General features: G+C 41.0%; 1 protein-coding gene across 13 annotated transcripts in view; it reads left to right on the forward strand.

The window, feature by feature from the left end:
* DOCK10 (dedicator of cytokinesis 10) overlaps nt 1-14,190 on the forward strand; it is a 308,358-nt gene that overhangs the window by 129,041 nt on the left and 165,127 nt on the right. For all 13 annotated transcript variants that reach the window (XM_018058883.1, XM_018058892.1, XM_013973005.2 and 10 more), the window contains exon 2: nt 1,174-1,293. In XM_018058883.1, coding sequence (XP_017914372.1) covers nt 1,174-1,293 — 120 coding nt within the window. The remainder of the gene's footprint in view (nt 1-1,173; nt 1,294-14,190) is intronic.

Here is a 14,190-nt window from a genome sequence, read left to right on the forward strand (position 1 = left end):
AGGGTTTGATGTCATTGACATGGCCAATGAAACAAATTTTTTTTTCTCATTTATGAGGAAAAGGGGGCAACAAAGGATGAGATGGTTGGATGACATCACCAATGCAATGGACATGAGTTTGAGCAGGCTCTGGGAGTTGGTGATAGACAGGGAGGCCTGGCACACTGTAGTCCATGGGGTCACAAAGAGTCAGACATGACTGAGCAACTTAACTGAACTGATGAGACCACTGTAGCATGCATATTTTGGCAACCACTGTACCTTCCAGGAGCCCCCAAATAATCCAATCATCTCTTTTTATTTAGTTTGCATGAATGCTTCATCCTAGAGCTAAGGGAACTCAAACTGTGTCCTTGGTCTTCAGTAATATTTTATTCTTTATTTTGGACTCCAAGTTTCTTACTTTGTGAGTTCTGTTTGGGATAAACACATCAACCATAGAATGAAACAACCACCTTCATCCCACTGGCATTTATCTCTTGGGCAGCTTCTCTGAGGGAAGTGCTTTTCCTTTGACTTTAGGACTATGATGTGATGAGATTATCTGGCTATTTTTTTCAGACTCTTCTCCATTTTCACCACACTGTATCCATAATAATTGTGTTGTTCAATTTTACTAGAGAATTACCCAACTTCTGTCTATATCAGCAAAGAGGCTTAGAGCCAAGCAATTAATCCTGACATAGGATCCATGTTTCAGTGACAACTAAGACAGTCTGTAATACTTTGATTGCTAGCAAGGAGACAGTGTTTTGAAATAGACCCAAGTAGACCTCTCAAGGAAGTCTCTAATTCACCAAAAATGATTATGATAATCATAATACTAGAGCAAGTAAGCAGAAGGCCTTTCTTCACATTGACAAAGATCAAGTTTGCACAACTGTCTACTCCAGGGATGTGACAGGGCTGAAAACCATGTGCATGAGGGGATCGGTGCCAACAGCTTAAATTACTGAATGAGATATCAGGTATGTCAAGATCTCATATTATTTCAGATCTGAAAATAATACTTCCGTGGCTTTGCTCCAGATGCCTGGAGTCTCCCTGACTCCCCTGGAAGGACTGCACAGTGTCAAAGCTTTGATGGTTCTAAGAAATAAACTCCAACCAGATGTTGAGAAGAAGCAAGATTTTACATGTCAGTGGTTAATGTGATATTTTCTTTGTCTACAGCAAGAAAAGCCTCGGCTTCTCGAGCCTTTGGATTATGAAACTGTCATCGAAGAACTTGAAAAGACCTATCAGAATGATCCCCTTCGAGATCTCCTGTTCTTCCCCAGTGACGACTTTTCAGTAAGTGTTGTCTTTTCTAGCCGTCCAAGTACAGAAGAGCCCCACATGGTGATATAAGATCCTCCCAGACTGGATCACTGACTTTGCTTATAGACTTGGGGAGCTCAGCCCTCTTCCTGTGATCATCCTGTATCACCATCATCACAGAGGGAACTATCACTATCATCATAGTAATGTCACTATCACCATATCTGATGATAGAAAGTGCCCAAGGGCCTTCTAATGTTGGAAGACTGGAGGCTCAGTGATACAGTGGCCACTTGGGATGGGAGGGGCATGAGGTGCTGCCTGGCTCCAGGTGGTACTTGTGTCCTTGCCAATATCTGGGTTTCTCACCACTTACCTGGCCTCACAGAGCACTTTCTCTCTTAGGCCATTTGTAACTGAAAGCTTCTAAGCAACTGAAACCAGCCAATAGCAGAGGTGGGAATCTCCTGGCACAAAAGATACAATTCTTCAAAAAATTCACCCTTAATCTTGGTTGTCCTTTGTTGAGTGTTGTGGACAAGGAAAGGTAGGCAAGTGTATCTTCATGGAAGAGTTTGTAATCTGAGACATGTCTCCTTAAGGACAATGCTCACAGGCACACAGAGGGCAGTGGAGTGAATAAATAAAAAGGAGATTCATTTTGGAGACACACATAGTAAAATTATGGATGATGAGCACCCAAGTGTCCCAAACATTCCATCTCTGATCATCTAAAACATGTTTAAGTTGTTAGTGAATATCTATATAACAGAAATCTCAATGGACAGATAGCAATGTTTCCTTTTTTCTTTTTTTTCCTAAGACAAAAGTAGTCTTAAGCATTACAAACATGATCATCTTAAAGGCAACTTCAAGGTAACCTTGAGAAACAGCCATTGTCCCTGGAAGCCTCTGACAAGTTGCTGGGGCCCCAGGGCTGACACTTCCTCATGCAACCTCAAACCCCCATTCCTTCTCGTGTCTTTAGGACAAACCTGGCTTCTGGCTTCTAAAAGTTCTTTTTTTTTTTTTTTCACATTTATCCATGGATTAATAAAAAAGTAGATAACTGGAAGTCAACAGTTTTCTGTTCCAAGTACCAAGAGTAATGGGAGAAAGGAGTAATGGGAGTAAATGAGTAAAAGTAATGGGAGAAATCTGTAGGCAATAAAAAGAAACTCTTCCAATCTGTTTTTTGGACTCTTAAATGTTTCTCACTTGAGCATTTGACACATTCAAGAGAGACTTATCTTGGGCAGAAATCTCATTTCTGTGGTCAGATCAGGCCACGGGGCCTGAACTGCTAGCACAAAGTTGAACCAAGTTTCATTTTTTAATTCCACATCCTCCTTTTCTTTCAGACCCAAGGTAAACCTTGATGAACAGTCTCTTTTTGTCAAACAGCATACACAAAAAAATTGACACTGGGTTATTGAGAAATATGTCAAAAGCTACTCAAAGTTCCCCCAACTCAAGAAGAGAGCAGAGGGACTTCCATGGCAGTCCTGTGGTTGAAACTTTGTGCTTTCACTGCAGGCGGCGTGGGTTCAATCCCTAGTCTGGGAACTAAGATCCCACATGCCATACTGCAAGGCCAAAATAAATGATATAAAATATATATTTTGAAAAAGAGAGTAGAGGCATGTGGGCTTCCCTGGTAACTCAGCTGGAAAAGAATCTGCCTGCAATGCAGGAGACCCCAGTTCAATTCCTGGGTCGGGAAGATCCCCTGGCGAAGGGATAGGTCACCCACTCCAGTATTCTTGGGATTCCCCGGTGGCTCAGATGGTAAAGAGTCTGCCTGCAATGCGGGAGACCTGGATTTGATCCCTGGGTTGGGAAGATCCCCTGGAGGAGGGCATGGCAACCTACTCCGGTATCTTGCCTGGAGAATCCCCATGGACAGAGGTGCCTGGCAGGTTACAGTCCATGGAGTCACCAAGAGTTAAACACAACAAAGCAAATAAGCACAGAGGCATATAGATGCAATGTAACATTTCATTAATTTGAATTCATTTTTTTGGGCATCTTTCCACATTCATTTAAACAAAGACTGGTCTGATTACATCCTTCGCTATCCTTAATGCTGTAAACAAAGGATAGCATAACATACTTTGTTATTTTCCTGAGGTAAACATTTCAATAAATACACTGAGCTCTTTCATCTTATACTTGCTAAAGACCCTTCTATGACCACCCCCATTGCTTTCCAAATGAAGTGTTTTGCAAGGGATTTTCCAAAATCTGGTACTCACCCATTTCTCAAAGCCATGGTCTTCCTCCCCTACCGAACCCCCCAACCCTGTCATACAAGTCACCCTCATCCCAACTGGGGTAAAATACTAGCACAGTTCTGAATGGAACACTCTATCACTCTCATGAAACACTCTCCTTTATTCATTCAACAAATTACAAACTGTAATACCGAATGCTAGATATTAATCTCAGAATGGGAAAATAGCAGTGATTAGACAGAAATTACCTTGTTTTAATCAGGCTTGCCTTCTGGTAGAAGGAATCAGGCAAAAAAAAAAAAAAAAAAGAACAGTAAATAAATTAATTAGCAAGATAATTTGGATAAAGACCAGAGTTCTGTGAAGAATGAACACTGCCAAGTAATAGAAATAATGAGGGGAAGAACTAAGCTGGACTGGATGCTCAAGGGCACCTCTGACAAGCTGACATTTGAGCTGAAGTCTGAATTCCCAAGGAGGACAAGCCCTGCTAAAAGCTGAGAAAGGAAGGAAGGTTTCAGGCTGCAGGAAGTTGCTGCAAAGGCCCTGGAGAGATCTGAGATTGAAGAGCAGTATGGGTGGACCAAGAGAGTGGTCAGAGTTGAGGTCAGGCAAGGACAAGGTAAGACATTTGCATTTTATCTGAAAGGCAAGTGGCAGGTCGCTGGAGTGTTTCAGGAAGGGCAACACATGACCTGGTGTATGTCATTAGAAGCTCATCTGGTCTGTGCAGGGAGAACACATAGCAGGGTGTAGATGAAGCTGGGAGTGCAAACGGGAGCGTAGCTTGCAATTAGCAGGTGCTCAAGAGACATTGGATGCCACGCTCTTATCAGAAAGTATCATATTAGACAAACAGCTAATTTTTCATTTGCATGAAGCAGTGTTTTGACAAACAAAAGGATAGTGTTGAATATTATTACATCAAGTTGCTGGCTTTTGAACAATATTCAGATGAATTGTTTTCTCTCTTTCCTACTCTACAAAGTAAGGGTTGACAAACTATGGTTCATGAGTGGCTTGTCACCTAAATTTGCATGTCTCATAACTAAGAATGGTTTTCATGTTTTTTTAAAACAGCACCCTATTTTATTTTCTTCAAAGGATTTTGTTAAATAGTTGAAGGGGAGAAAAGAATATTTTATAATCCATGAAAATTATATGAAATTTATATTTGGGTTTCCATGAAGTTTTATCTGAACTCAGTGACCCCCTTTCATTCACCTGTTGTCAGTGGCTACTTTCCTGATATGGCTGCAGAGGTACGACAGAGGTACAGCCCAGGTGGCTCAGTGGTATAAAGAATCCACCCGCCAATGCAGGAGACGCAGGTTTGATCCCTGGGTCTGGGGGATTCCCCAGAGGAGGAACTGGCAACCCACTCCTGTATTCTTGCCTGTAAGATCTCATGGACAGAGGAACCTGGTGGGCTACAGTCCATGGGGTCTCAAGAGTCGGACATGACTGTCCACAAGTGCAAGCAGTAATTGCAACAGAAAGAGAGGGCCCTAAGGGATTTACTGTCTGACCTTTCACAGAAGAAGTTTGGGAATCCCCACTATACGTTACAACCTCAATTGTTTTGGGGGCTTTCTTCTCTCCTCCTGTGTAAAGTGAAAAGTGAAAGTCGCTTAGTCGTGTCCTTTGCAACTCCATGGACTGTCCACGGAATTCTCCAGGCCAGAATACTGAAGTGGGTAGCCTTTCCCTTCTCCAGGGGATCTTCCCAACCCAGGGATCGAACCCAGGTGTCCCACATTGCAGGCACATTCTTTACCAGCTGAGCCACAGGAGAAGCCCAAGAACACTGAAGTGGGTAGCCTATCCCTTTTCCAGGGGATCTTGCCAACCCAAGAATCGAATCGGGGTCTCCCGAATTGCAGGCGGATTCTGTGTAAAACCCTTCCTTAAATGCCCTCTGCCACTGCGTGCTCCATCCACAGCCTGCATCACATTCAGAGGTGTTGCTCAGCAACAGCAAGGCTTCCATTTACCTGGCTAGGGTATCATTTCCCAGGCCTATCCTTGAGTGATGCGTAAGGATTCTCTGGGCTTCCCAGGTGGTTCCTCAGAATGAAAGGAGGGGAAGCAGTCCCAAGCTCCCCACTCTCCTTCCAAATGTCCTTTCCGGTTGTGCCTTATGGCTGGAAGAATCTAGCTCACTTCTGTGTTTCCACGTTACCAAGCACCCACACTGCAGCAGACATGATTCATCACTTGGTTTGTTTAATCAATATTTATTCAGCACCCACTAGTTGCCGAATATAGAATAGCACTTCCTAGACAAGAGAGACTGACAAGAAAAGCAAAAGCCCCATGTTTAAGGAGTGTGTGCCCTAATATGGATGAAAACTAAAGTCGATTAAGAATGCTCATGGTGAAGAAATAACAAGAGACAAGGGCTTGATCTGGTCCTCGATACCCCTTAAAGGAGATAATTTTTTTTACCAAGGCAGTATTCCATGTACACTGCTGGCCCAAGCCATTATCATCGGTTTTCTTCTGTATCCCCAGATATAGCCTTTGACTGGTCTTCCTTCATCCTTCTTTGCCTTACTTTGATTTATTCAAAGGAAGCTTTTGGAAATACAATCAGATAATTCCATGGACATGGAACAATGAACTGGTTCAAAATTGAGAAAGGAGTATGTCAAGGCTGTATATTGTCACCCTGCTTATTTAACTTATATGCAGAGTACATCATGTGAAATGCTGGCCTGAATGACTCGCAAGCTGGAATCAAGATTTCCAGGTGAAAGATCAACAACTTTAGATATGCAAACGATTCCACTCTAATGGCAAAAAGTGAAGAGGAACTAAAAAGCCTCTTGATGAAGGAGGAAAGCAAAAAAGTTGGCTTAAAACTCAACTTTCAGAAAACAAAGATCATGGCATTGTTCCCAACACTTGGTGGCAAATAGATGGTGAAAAAGTGGAAACAGTAACAGATTTTATTTTCTTGGGTGTCAGAATCACTGTGGATGGTGACTTCAGCCTTGAAATTAAAAGACACTTCCTCTTCCCTAGTGGCTCAGATGGTAAAGAATCTACCTGCAATGCAGAAGACCCAGGTTCAATCCCTTGAGCAGGAAGATCCCCTGGAGAAGGAAATGACAACCCACTCCAGTATTCTTGCCTGGAGAATTCCATGAACAGAGAAGCCTGGCAGGCTATAGTCCATGGGATGGCAAAGAGTCAGACACAACTGAGTGACTAACACTTTCACTTTCACTTTCACTTTCCTCTTTGGAAGAAAAGCTATGACAAACCAGGACAGGATATTAAAAAGCAAAGACGTCACTTTGCTGACAAAAGTCTGTAGTCAAAGCTATGGTTTTTCCAGTAGTCATGTATGCATCTGAGAATTAGACCATGAAGAAGACTGAGTACTGAAGAACTGATGCTTCGGACTTGTGCTGCTGGGGAAGACTCTTGACAATCCCTTGAACAGCAAGGAGATCAAACCGGTCAGCCCTAAAGGAAATCAACCCCGAATATTCACTGGAAGGATTGGTGCTACAGCTGAAGCTCTAATACTCTGGCCACCTGATGTGAAGAGCCGAGTCATTGGAAAAGACCCTGATGCTGGGAAAGAATAAAAGCAAAAGGAGAAGGTGGGGACACAGGATGAAATGATTGGATGGCACCACCAACTCAGTAAACATGAGCTTGTGGAAACTCTGGAAGATAAGGAAGGACAGGGAAACCTGAGGTGCTGCAGTCCATGGGGTCACAAAGAGTCGGACACAACTTAGCAAATGAATAGCAGCAACAGCTATGCTACACTTCTAGTTAAAACTTTCCAGTGGTTTCCCATTGCCTTGAGAGTCAAATCCAATTTCTCATCTGACTCCAGATGATTGCTGAGTACTTATCTTCCGGTCCTGTTTCCCTCAGTCACTACCCAGTCACCTAGCATTCTTTGTGCTCACTGAACCTGCCAAGCCCACCTGCTCTGTGGGGCCTTTATGCACCCTGCACAGGGCCTTCCTATCTTTCATTCACGATTCAGTTCAAATGCTACCGCTTCAAAGAACCGTCCTTGACTTCCAACCTACATTACCCCACCCCCACCCTGTGTCACTCACATCCCCCGTTTGCTTCTCTTTATAACACTTACCAGTGCCTAGAAATATCTCAATTTGCTTTTTCACTCCTGTCACATTTCTCACCATCAAAGAGTAACCTCAAGCAGGAATGTCCCTGTCTTAATCATGGTGAGGCCCCCAGCAACTGGAATGGCACTTGGCACCAAGCAAAGAGAAAACAAATATTTATTTCATGAATTATCTTTCAGACACATGTAGATTTTTAATTTTTTATTTATTTGTTTTTTGGCTGTGCCATGTGGCATATGGGAGCTTAATTCCCTGACCAGGAATTGAACTCGCGTCCCCTGCATTGGAAGCAAAGAGTGTTAATCACCGGATTGCCAGGGAAATCTCTTAGGTTATCGTTTTAGAATATAATTTTGAGTGCTTTTAGGAACCAAAAAGGCCATTCTGAAATGAAATTTGAGAATAAAGAGAATGAAGTCCTTGACTTTGTTGAGATCACTAATATGCTACTTTCGTCTTTGACACATCTTAACCTTAAAAAAAACTGCACTAAGATCATAATCCTCTTCCCCAGAGTCTCATTCCATGTAGTACGTTGACCAGCACTTAGCCACCATCAACAAAGGCTGATTTCCTCCCTGTAACACCGTGTACTTATTCACTAGGCAAGGGAGAAATCAATTCATATCTGTATTTTAAGTACCCAACACAACATCTGGCTCATGGGCATTCAATAAAGATTGTTGAACATTGAATTAACATCGTCTTCTTTTAGATTAAGAAACCGAAGTAGAAGTATTTTCCTCTTTCTTGGCCCATGAGGTAGAAATACTTCCTCTGGTGTGTGGGTTCTGGAAGCAGGCAGTGTGATCTTCTGTAGTGCTTGCATCATAATGGTTTCTTGGAATAAGCAAGCAGTCTAGATGTGTTTATTAACTCATTCATTTCAAACACATGTATTCCTTCAATAATTGTGTTTCTACTCTTGTTTTTCTCATCTTTCATTTTGAAACTGGTAGTAATAGAAACTGAAGACCAAAAAATGAAGAACTTAGTCACCAAATTGTGGCTTCACAAATAGGCAAGGAGAATAGGGGAAAAAAACAAGAGCTAAAGAACAGTTTCAAGGGCACACTGAATCATATTGTGAAGTGATTCCATTGAAGGAGAGGCTGATACAAAACAGCAGAACAAAAAAGTGAGAAAGCCAGAAATGAGTTTCTTTCTGAGCGAAAGATACAGAAAGCCTGCAGTGGCATCATTTCTAGGAGATGTAAAACCCTTAAAGAAGACAGTTCAGGGGTTCGAAAGCAATACCGATGCTGTGGAAAGGCCACCTTCTCACCTGTATTTCCATCTGGCCCAGCCCAGCCACACTGCTGTTTCGTCAGTTTTCTGGCCCAGTTTCCTGTGAGCTATGTTGTAGACAGCAAGGACACCAACATGACCAAGAAGCCGGCTTGAAAGGTTAGACTTTCCGCACTGGTCGGTGGCTTTCTCAAAGTCATAGGTTTACATTACACTTCCAAAATAGCCTGTTGAGTGAGTTGACATGATCTTCTCAAATCCTTTCTTCTTATCAGTAGTTCAGAATTAGAGTCTCAGGGCTGACAAATACATCCTGCATTTTTCATGACTTATTAGCAGAACTTAGTGAGTTGTGATTTAACGTTTGTTCTTTCATAGAATGTTTTTAACTATAAAAAGCAGCCTGGTATGTGGGGACTTCCATGCTCAACCACATGGGTCGTTTTGTCAGAGGAAGCAGAAATACAGACCTTAATATGTCTTAAATGGAAAAGCAGAAAAGCCATGAGTGTTTATTGTCTTCCTCTTTCGTCTCTTACTGAGACACAGCCTAACATTTTATAGTAATGTCAACCTCTTTTTATATCCTTGGTTTCTTAGCCTGAAATCAGACTTTAAATGGCTCTTGGTGTTCATGCAAGAACACTGTGATTGAAATTTAAAAGCTAAGTAAGAGTCTGTCAAACTAGATTATTCTAAGTTAGAATATTCCTCTCATTTACAAGCTAATGAAGCTGAGATTTGGAAAGGCTCTTGTTCAAGGATATAGAGTAACTATGATGACAGAAATCAAGCAGAAGCACCTTGATTTTTGCTACTAGAGTTTCTGTCTAAACAGCGTGCTCTGAGCCAACTGCTTCTTATAAAAATAAGGTGCATGATTTGGGAGAAATATTAACCATTGTAGTATTGCAGAGAAGGGGTTCTAGAGGGCTTACTTCAATTCAGTAAAGGATATGTGAAGATGAGACTGCTCTGGACTTGATTGTGCTAGGAATATATGTCCATATAAAGACTTTTGTAGGAATATTCATAGCAGTATTATTCATAATCCTAAGTGGAAACAACCCAAATGTTCATCAACTGAAGAGTGGATAAACAAAGTGTGGTATGTCTATACAATGGAATATTATTCAGCCATAAAAAGGAATGGAGTACTGATACATGTTATAACATGGGTGTTACAACATTAGCTGAAAACATTATGCTAAGCAAAAGAGGCCAGTCCCAAAAGAGTACCCATGGTATGATTTCATTCACATGAAATGTCCACAGTAGGAGAATCCTTAGAGACAGGAAACTGGTTACAGTTGCCTAGGGCTGGGGAGAAGGGAGAAAGGGAGTAACTTCTAGTAAATATGGAGTTTATTTGGGGGGTGATGAAAATGTTCTAAAATTAAATAGTGATGATGATTGCATAGTCCATGCATAGACTTAAAACTACTGAGTTCATTTTGAAAGGGTGAATTTTATGGCCAATCAGTTATATTTCAATAACACTGCTGTTTTAAAGATGAGGATGTTTTGAGGTGTTAAGATAGGTGTGATATAGGTGGTCAGAGACAGGATACCAGAAAATCATAAAAACACATGTCTGCATTCAGGTACATCATTCTTTAAAAAGAATAACAAGATATACCAGAGCCACAATAAACAGCATAGCAGTACATTTGATTAGTAGTAATATTTTATTGCCAAAGGGGATATAATGTGGCTTGCTTACAAACAAAAGCAAACAAAGCCACACATGTGAAATGACTGGCTGAGTTAATCACTAGTAAAGCTTATGAGTCTAAAATATTCTGTAGTTTAGCTGCAGACTTCATGGGTGATACAGACAGTAAATGATATAGTTCAAAGAAGAGAAGATGCATGATGGATGAATTAGAGAGAATTTTCAAAAGAACTGATATCTATATCAAGCCTGAGATTAGGAAAGAACAAGGTAAAAAGATTTATGAGAGGAGAAGGAAAATGGGCAAGTCATGGGTAGGCATGAGTCCAGAATGAAGAAGTGTGAGCAGCCATTGGAAACGATGCCGTGGCGAGTGGCCTGTGGGGGATTGTCTTGTGTCTTGCGTCTGTTTGCTCCCCCATGAATCCTTGTCTGCAGGCCTCACAGGGATCAGGCTGTTCCCCTATGCTTCCTGGAAAGTGAGCTCAGACCGCAGCCTCTGAGTCCTTGCCAAGGGCAGACCCCGAAGCAATACTATCTTTCTATTGTTGGAACACTGATCTATTAATACTCAGAGTTTTCCATACATAAAATGTTTTGTCCTTACTTCCTTGAAGGAGATGAGACACATTTTGGAGCCTAGAAAATGAAGCACAGAAAAGGGAAGTGACTTGCTCAGTGGTTTGCTTGTCCAAGAATAAAAGGGTTTTGAAAAAGATTTCCAAAGTTCCCTAATTATATACTTAAATACTATGGTGGATGAGTCACCAGGCTTGACTTGGTTGGATGATGACGAGGGTCCAGTTATGGGCAACTGCTCACCATTTGTGCATTTCCCATACAATGTAACTTTAGCAAAGCAAGAAGGACCTTTCCCTGAAAGCACATTGAAAGTATTAATATGAAATGCTCACCTATTAAAAAAAATTAAGATCATAATACTTTTCTGAATGGGGTAAAAATGTGTTTCAAGCAACAGATGTAGTGTTAAGTGTCTGCTCTTCTATGATAAAAAGCAGCATCAGTGTTTGAGAAATTTAGGTGAAGACTACTTTAAAACACATGCTTAGGCTGGAATTGACGTGAAGTGTTAGTTAATAGTCCTTATTGAGGGGATTGTTGATTTCTCAAGCTCCACTGATGGGTTACTCTAAACACCATCATTTTTGTTCACTGTTTTGAGCAGCTGGGATCAACAATGCTGTCAGAGGGATCTTTGCTCAACTCCAAGATAGGAAAAGCAACTTCTTTTTTAGACTCTTGACAGTGGCCTTTGGCCGATTGAGAAATGGCCACTATGTGCTTGGAATGACGACTTCTGCAGTCCCCAGCAGAATGGTGGCTGTGACAAAGCCACAAAGACAACCCACTACAGAGGAGAAGGAACCAGAGAGTTTCAGGGCTGCAGTGGAGGATGTCTGAATGTCTTGGGCCTGAAACTACACACATAGGCCTGCATGTCTTGTTTCATAAATAAAAGGACAGTTTTTATTTCCAAATGCCTAATCCCTGGACAATAGGCCCCTTATAAGATTCTACCACCAGAAGAGGAGCTTGGCTAAGCGCCAGTTGAGTCTCAACTCTGTCTCATGCTATTGAGCTCTACTAATTGTCGACCAGAGGATTTATAAAAGAGAACAGGAAGTCTGTTGTGGCCAAGGCAATTTGTAGTGGTCTGAAAGCATCTAATTCTCAGAAAAGAAATTCTTTGTAGCCATGTTAATACCCCTAACAAATATGACTCTGTATACTTTTCTTCTTATTTGATCAATTTATTTTTGCTTCAACAGAGACACATGAAAGAAATTTAAAATGAGCAAGATGGGGATAAGGGATGAAGAGGGACAGACTGTTATGTATAAAATAAGCTGCAAGGATATATAATACAATACAGGGAATATAGCCAGTATTGTGTAGTAACTATTAATGGAATATAACCTTTAAAAATTGGGAATCACTATGTTGTCCACCTATAATTTATATAATATTGTACATCAACTGCACTTCAATTAAAAGTGAAGAAAAGGAATTAAAAAAATGAGTAGAAGCTCTCCAATTCTTAAAGTTGAAATTTTATGGAGGCCTTCTGCTTTTTCAAGTAAAGTCCCCAATATTATGGCAAACTATAACTGAGGTCAATAGTGTCTTACTATACATTCCTTTTCTTGTATCTGTGTACTCTGTACAAGGTATTAGATTTGCATGTTGTAAAATATTGTTTTATATTTCTCATGTGGTTACATGAGAGTGGCTCAGCCCTAACTGCCTTAGTTAGTAAAGAATTGGCATCATCTCATAGCTAGAGGTCATCAGGAATCATACATAACCATTGCACATATGATTAATTTTTATTACCCCAAATTCAATGAACTTCCAATCATACATCAAGTGTGAGCATTACCCTATGTATTTGGGGCCCTAATCTTTACTCTGGTAACATCACAAATCAAATAATAGTGTGATTATCGTTACCGGAAACCCAAGCCCACCTTCCAGAAACCTACCATAAAGAAAAAAAAAACTTCTTAAACCAGCTCACTATTAACTCTGTTGAACTATACCACAGAGTACTGATCTTAGTGGGACAACAAGCTTATAGTATAACTAAACAGGAAACTAAACTGCAGGTCCCTTCACTCTCCATCAGATTTAGAGTATTTTAGAGAAGCTATTATATTTTAAAGGCAAGAAATCAATAAGAAACTGTTGTGGATAATGAAAAAGAGGAGTCTTGCTTTAATATAAAAATTTTATTATAAAATAATGATTGAAATATAGAAAAATTTTTGAATTAGAGAAAAAAAAATCATTAATCTTGCCAGTAGATCACAGTATGTAATGTTCCCTGGAAACCAATCAAGTTACATTGTGTATCTGCAAATTATCTGTCCAAACAGGAAAGAAGTTATCCCCAGATAATTGAAATCCAACAATAATCCCCAAAGCTCACTTTAGGCACGGATTCTCATCTTCTACTCCAGCCTTTCAATGGAGTTTGTTTACTGTTTATCTTCTAACAGAGTAAATAACATAAAAGAAACAATTTGAAAGAGGCAATTCAAAAGGAATAAAAATGTAAAATCTAAATAATAGTAAGTCCTACATTGACTCCCGCAATGTAGGACTTGCTATGAAAATGCAAATTCGTGAAGTGTTCCATACTTTGGGGGCTTCCCAGGTGGCTCTGTGTGTCTGTTAGTTGGTCAGTCGTGTCCAACTGTTTGTGACCCCATGAACTGTAGCCCACCAGGCCCCTCTGTCCATGGATTTCTCCAGGCAAGAGTACTGGAGTGGGTTGCCATTCCTTCTCCAGAGGATCTTCCCAACCCAGAAATCAAACCCACGTCTCCTGCTTTGCAAGCAGATTCTTTACTGTCTGAGCCAGATGGTGCTAGTGATAAAGAACCCTCCTGCCAGTGTAGGAGATACAAGAGACCTGGGTTCGGTCCCTGGGTTGGGAAGATACCCTGGAGGAGGAAATGGCAACCCACTCCAGTATTCTTGCCTGGAGAAATCCATGGACAGAGGGGCCTGGTGGGCTACACTCCATGGGGTCACAAAGAGTTGGGCACGACTGAAGCAACTTAGCGCACACACACTGGCCCCAGCGTGCTTCACATAGGAAGTAATTGTTTCCTGTATGTGTATCTACACT

The sequence above is a fragment of the Capra hircus genome, chromosome 2, assembly GCF_001704415.2.
Source record: "Capra hircus breed San Clemente chromosome 2, ASM170441v1, whole genome shotgun sequence".
NCBI lineage: Eukaryota > Metazoa > Chordata > Mammalia > Artiodactyla > Bovidae > Capra > Capra hircus.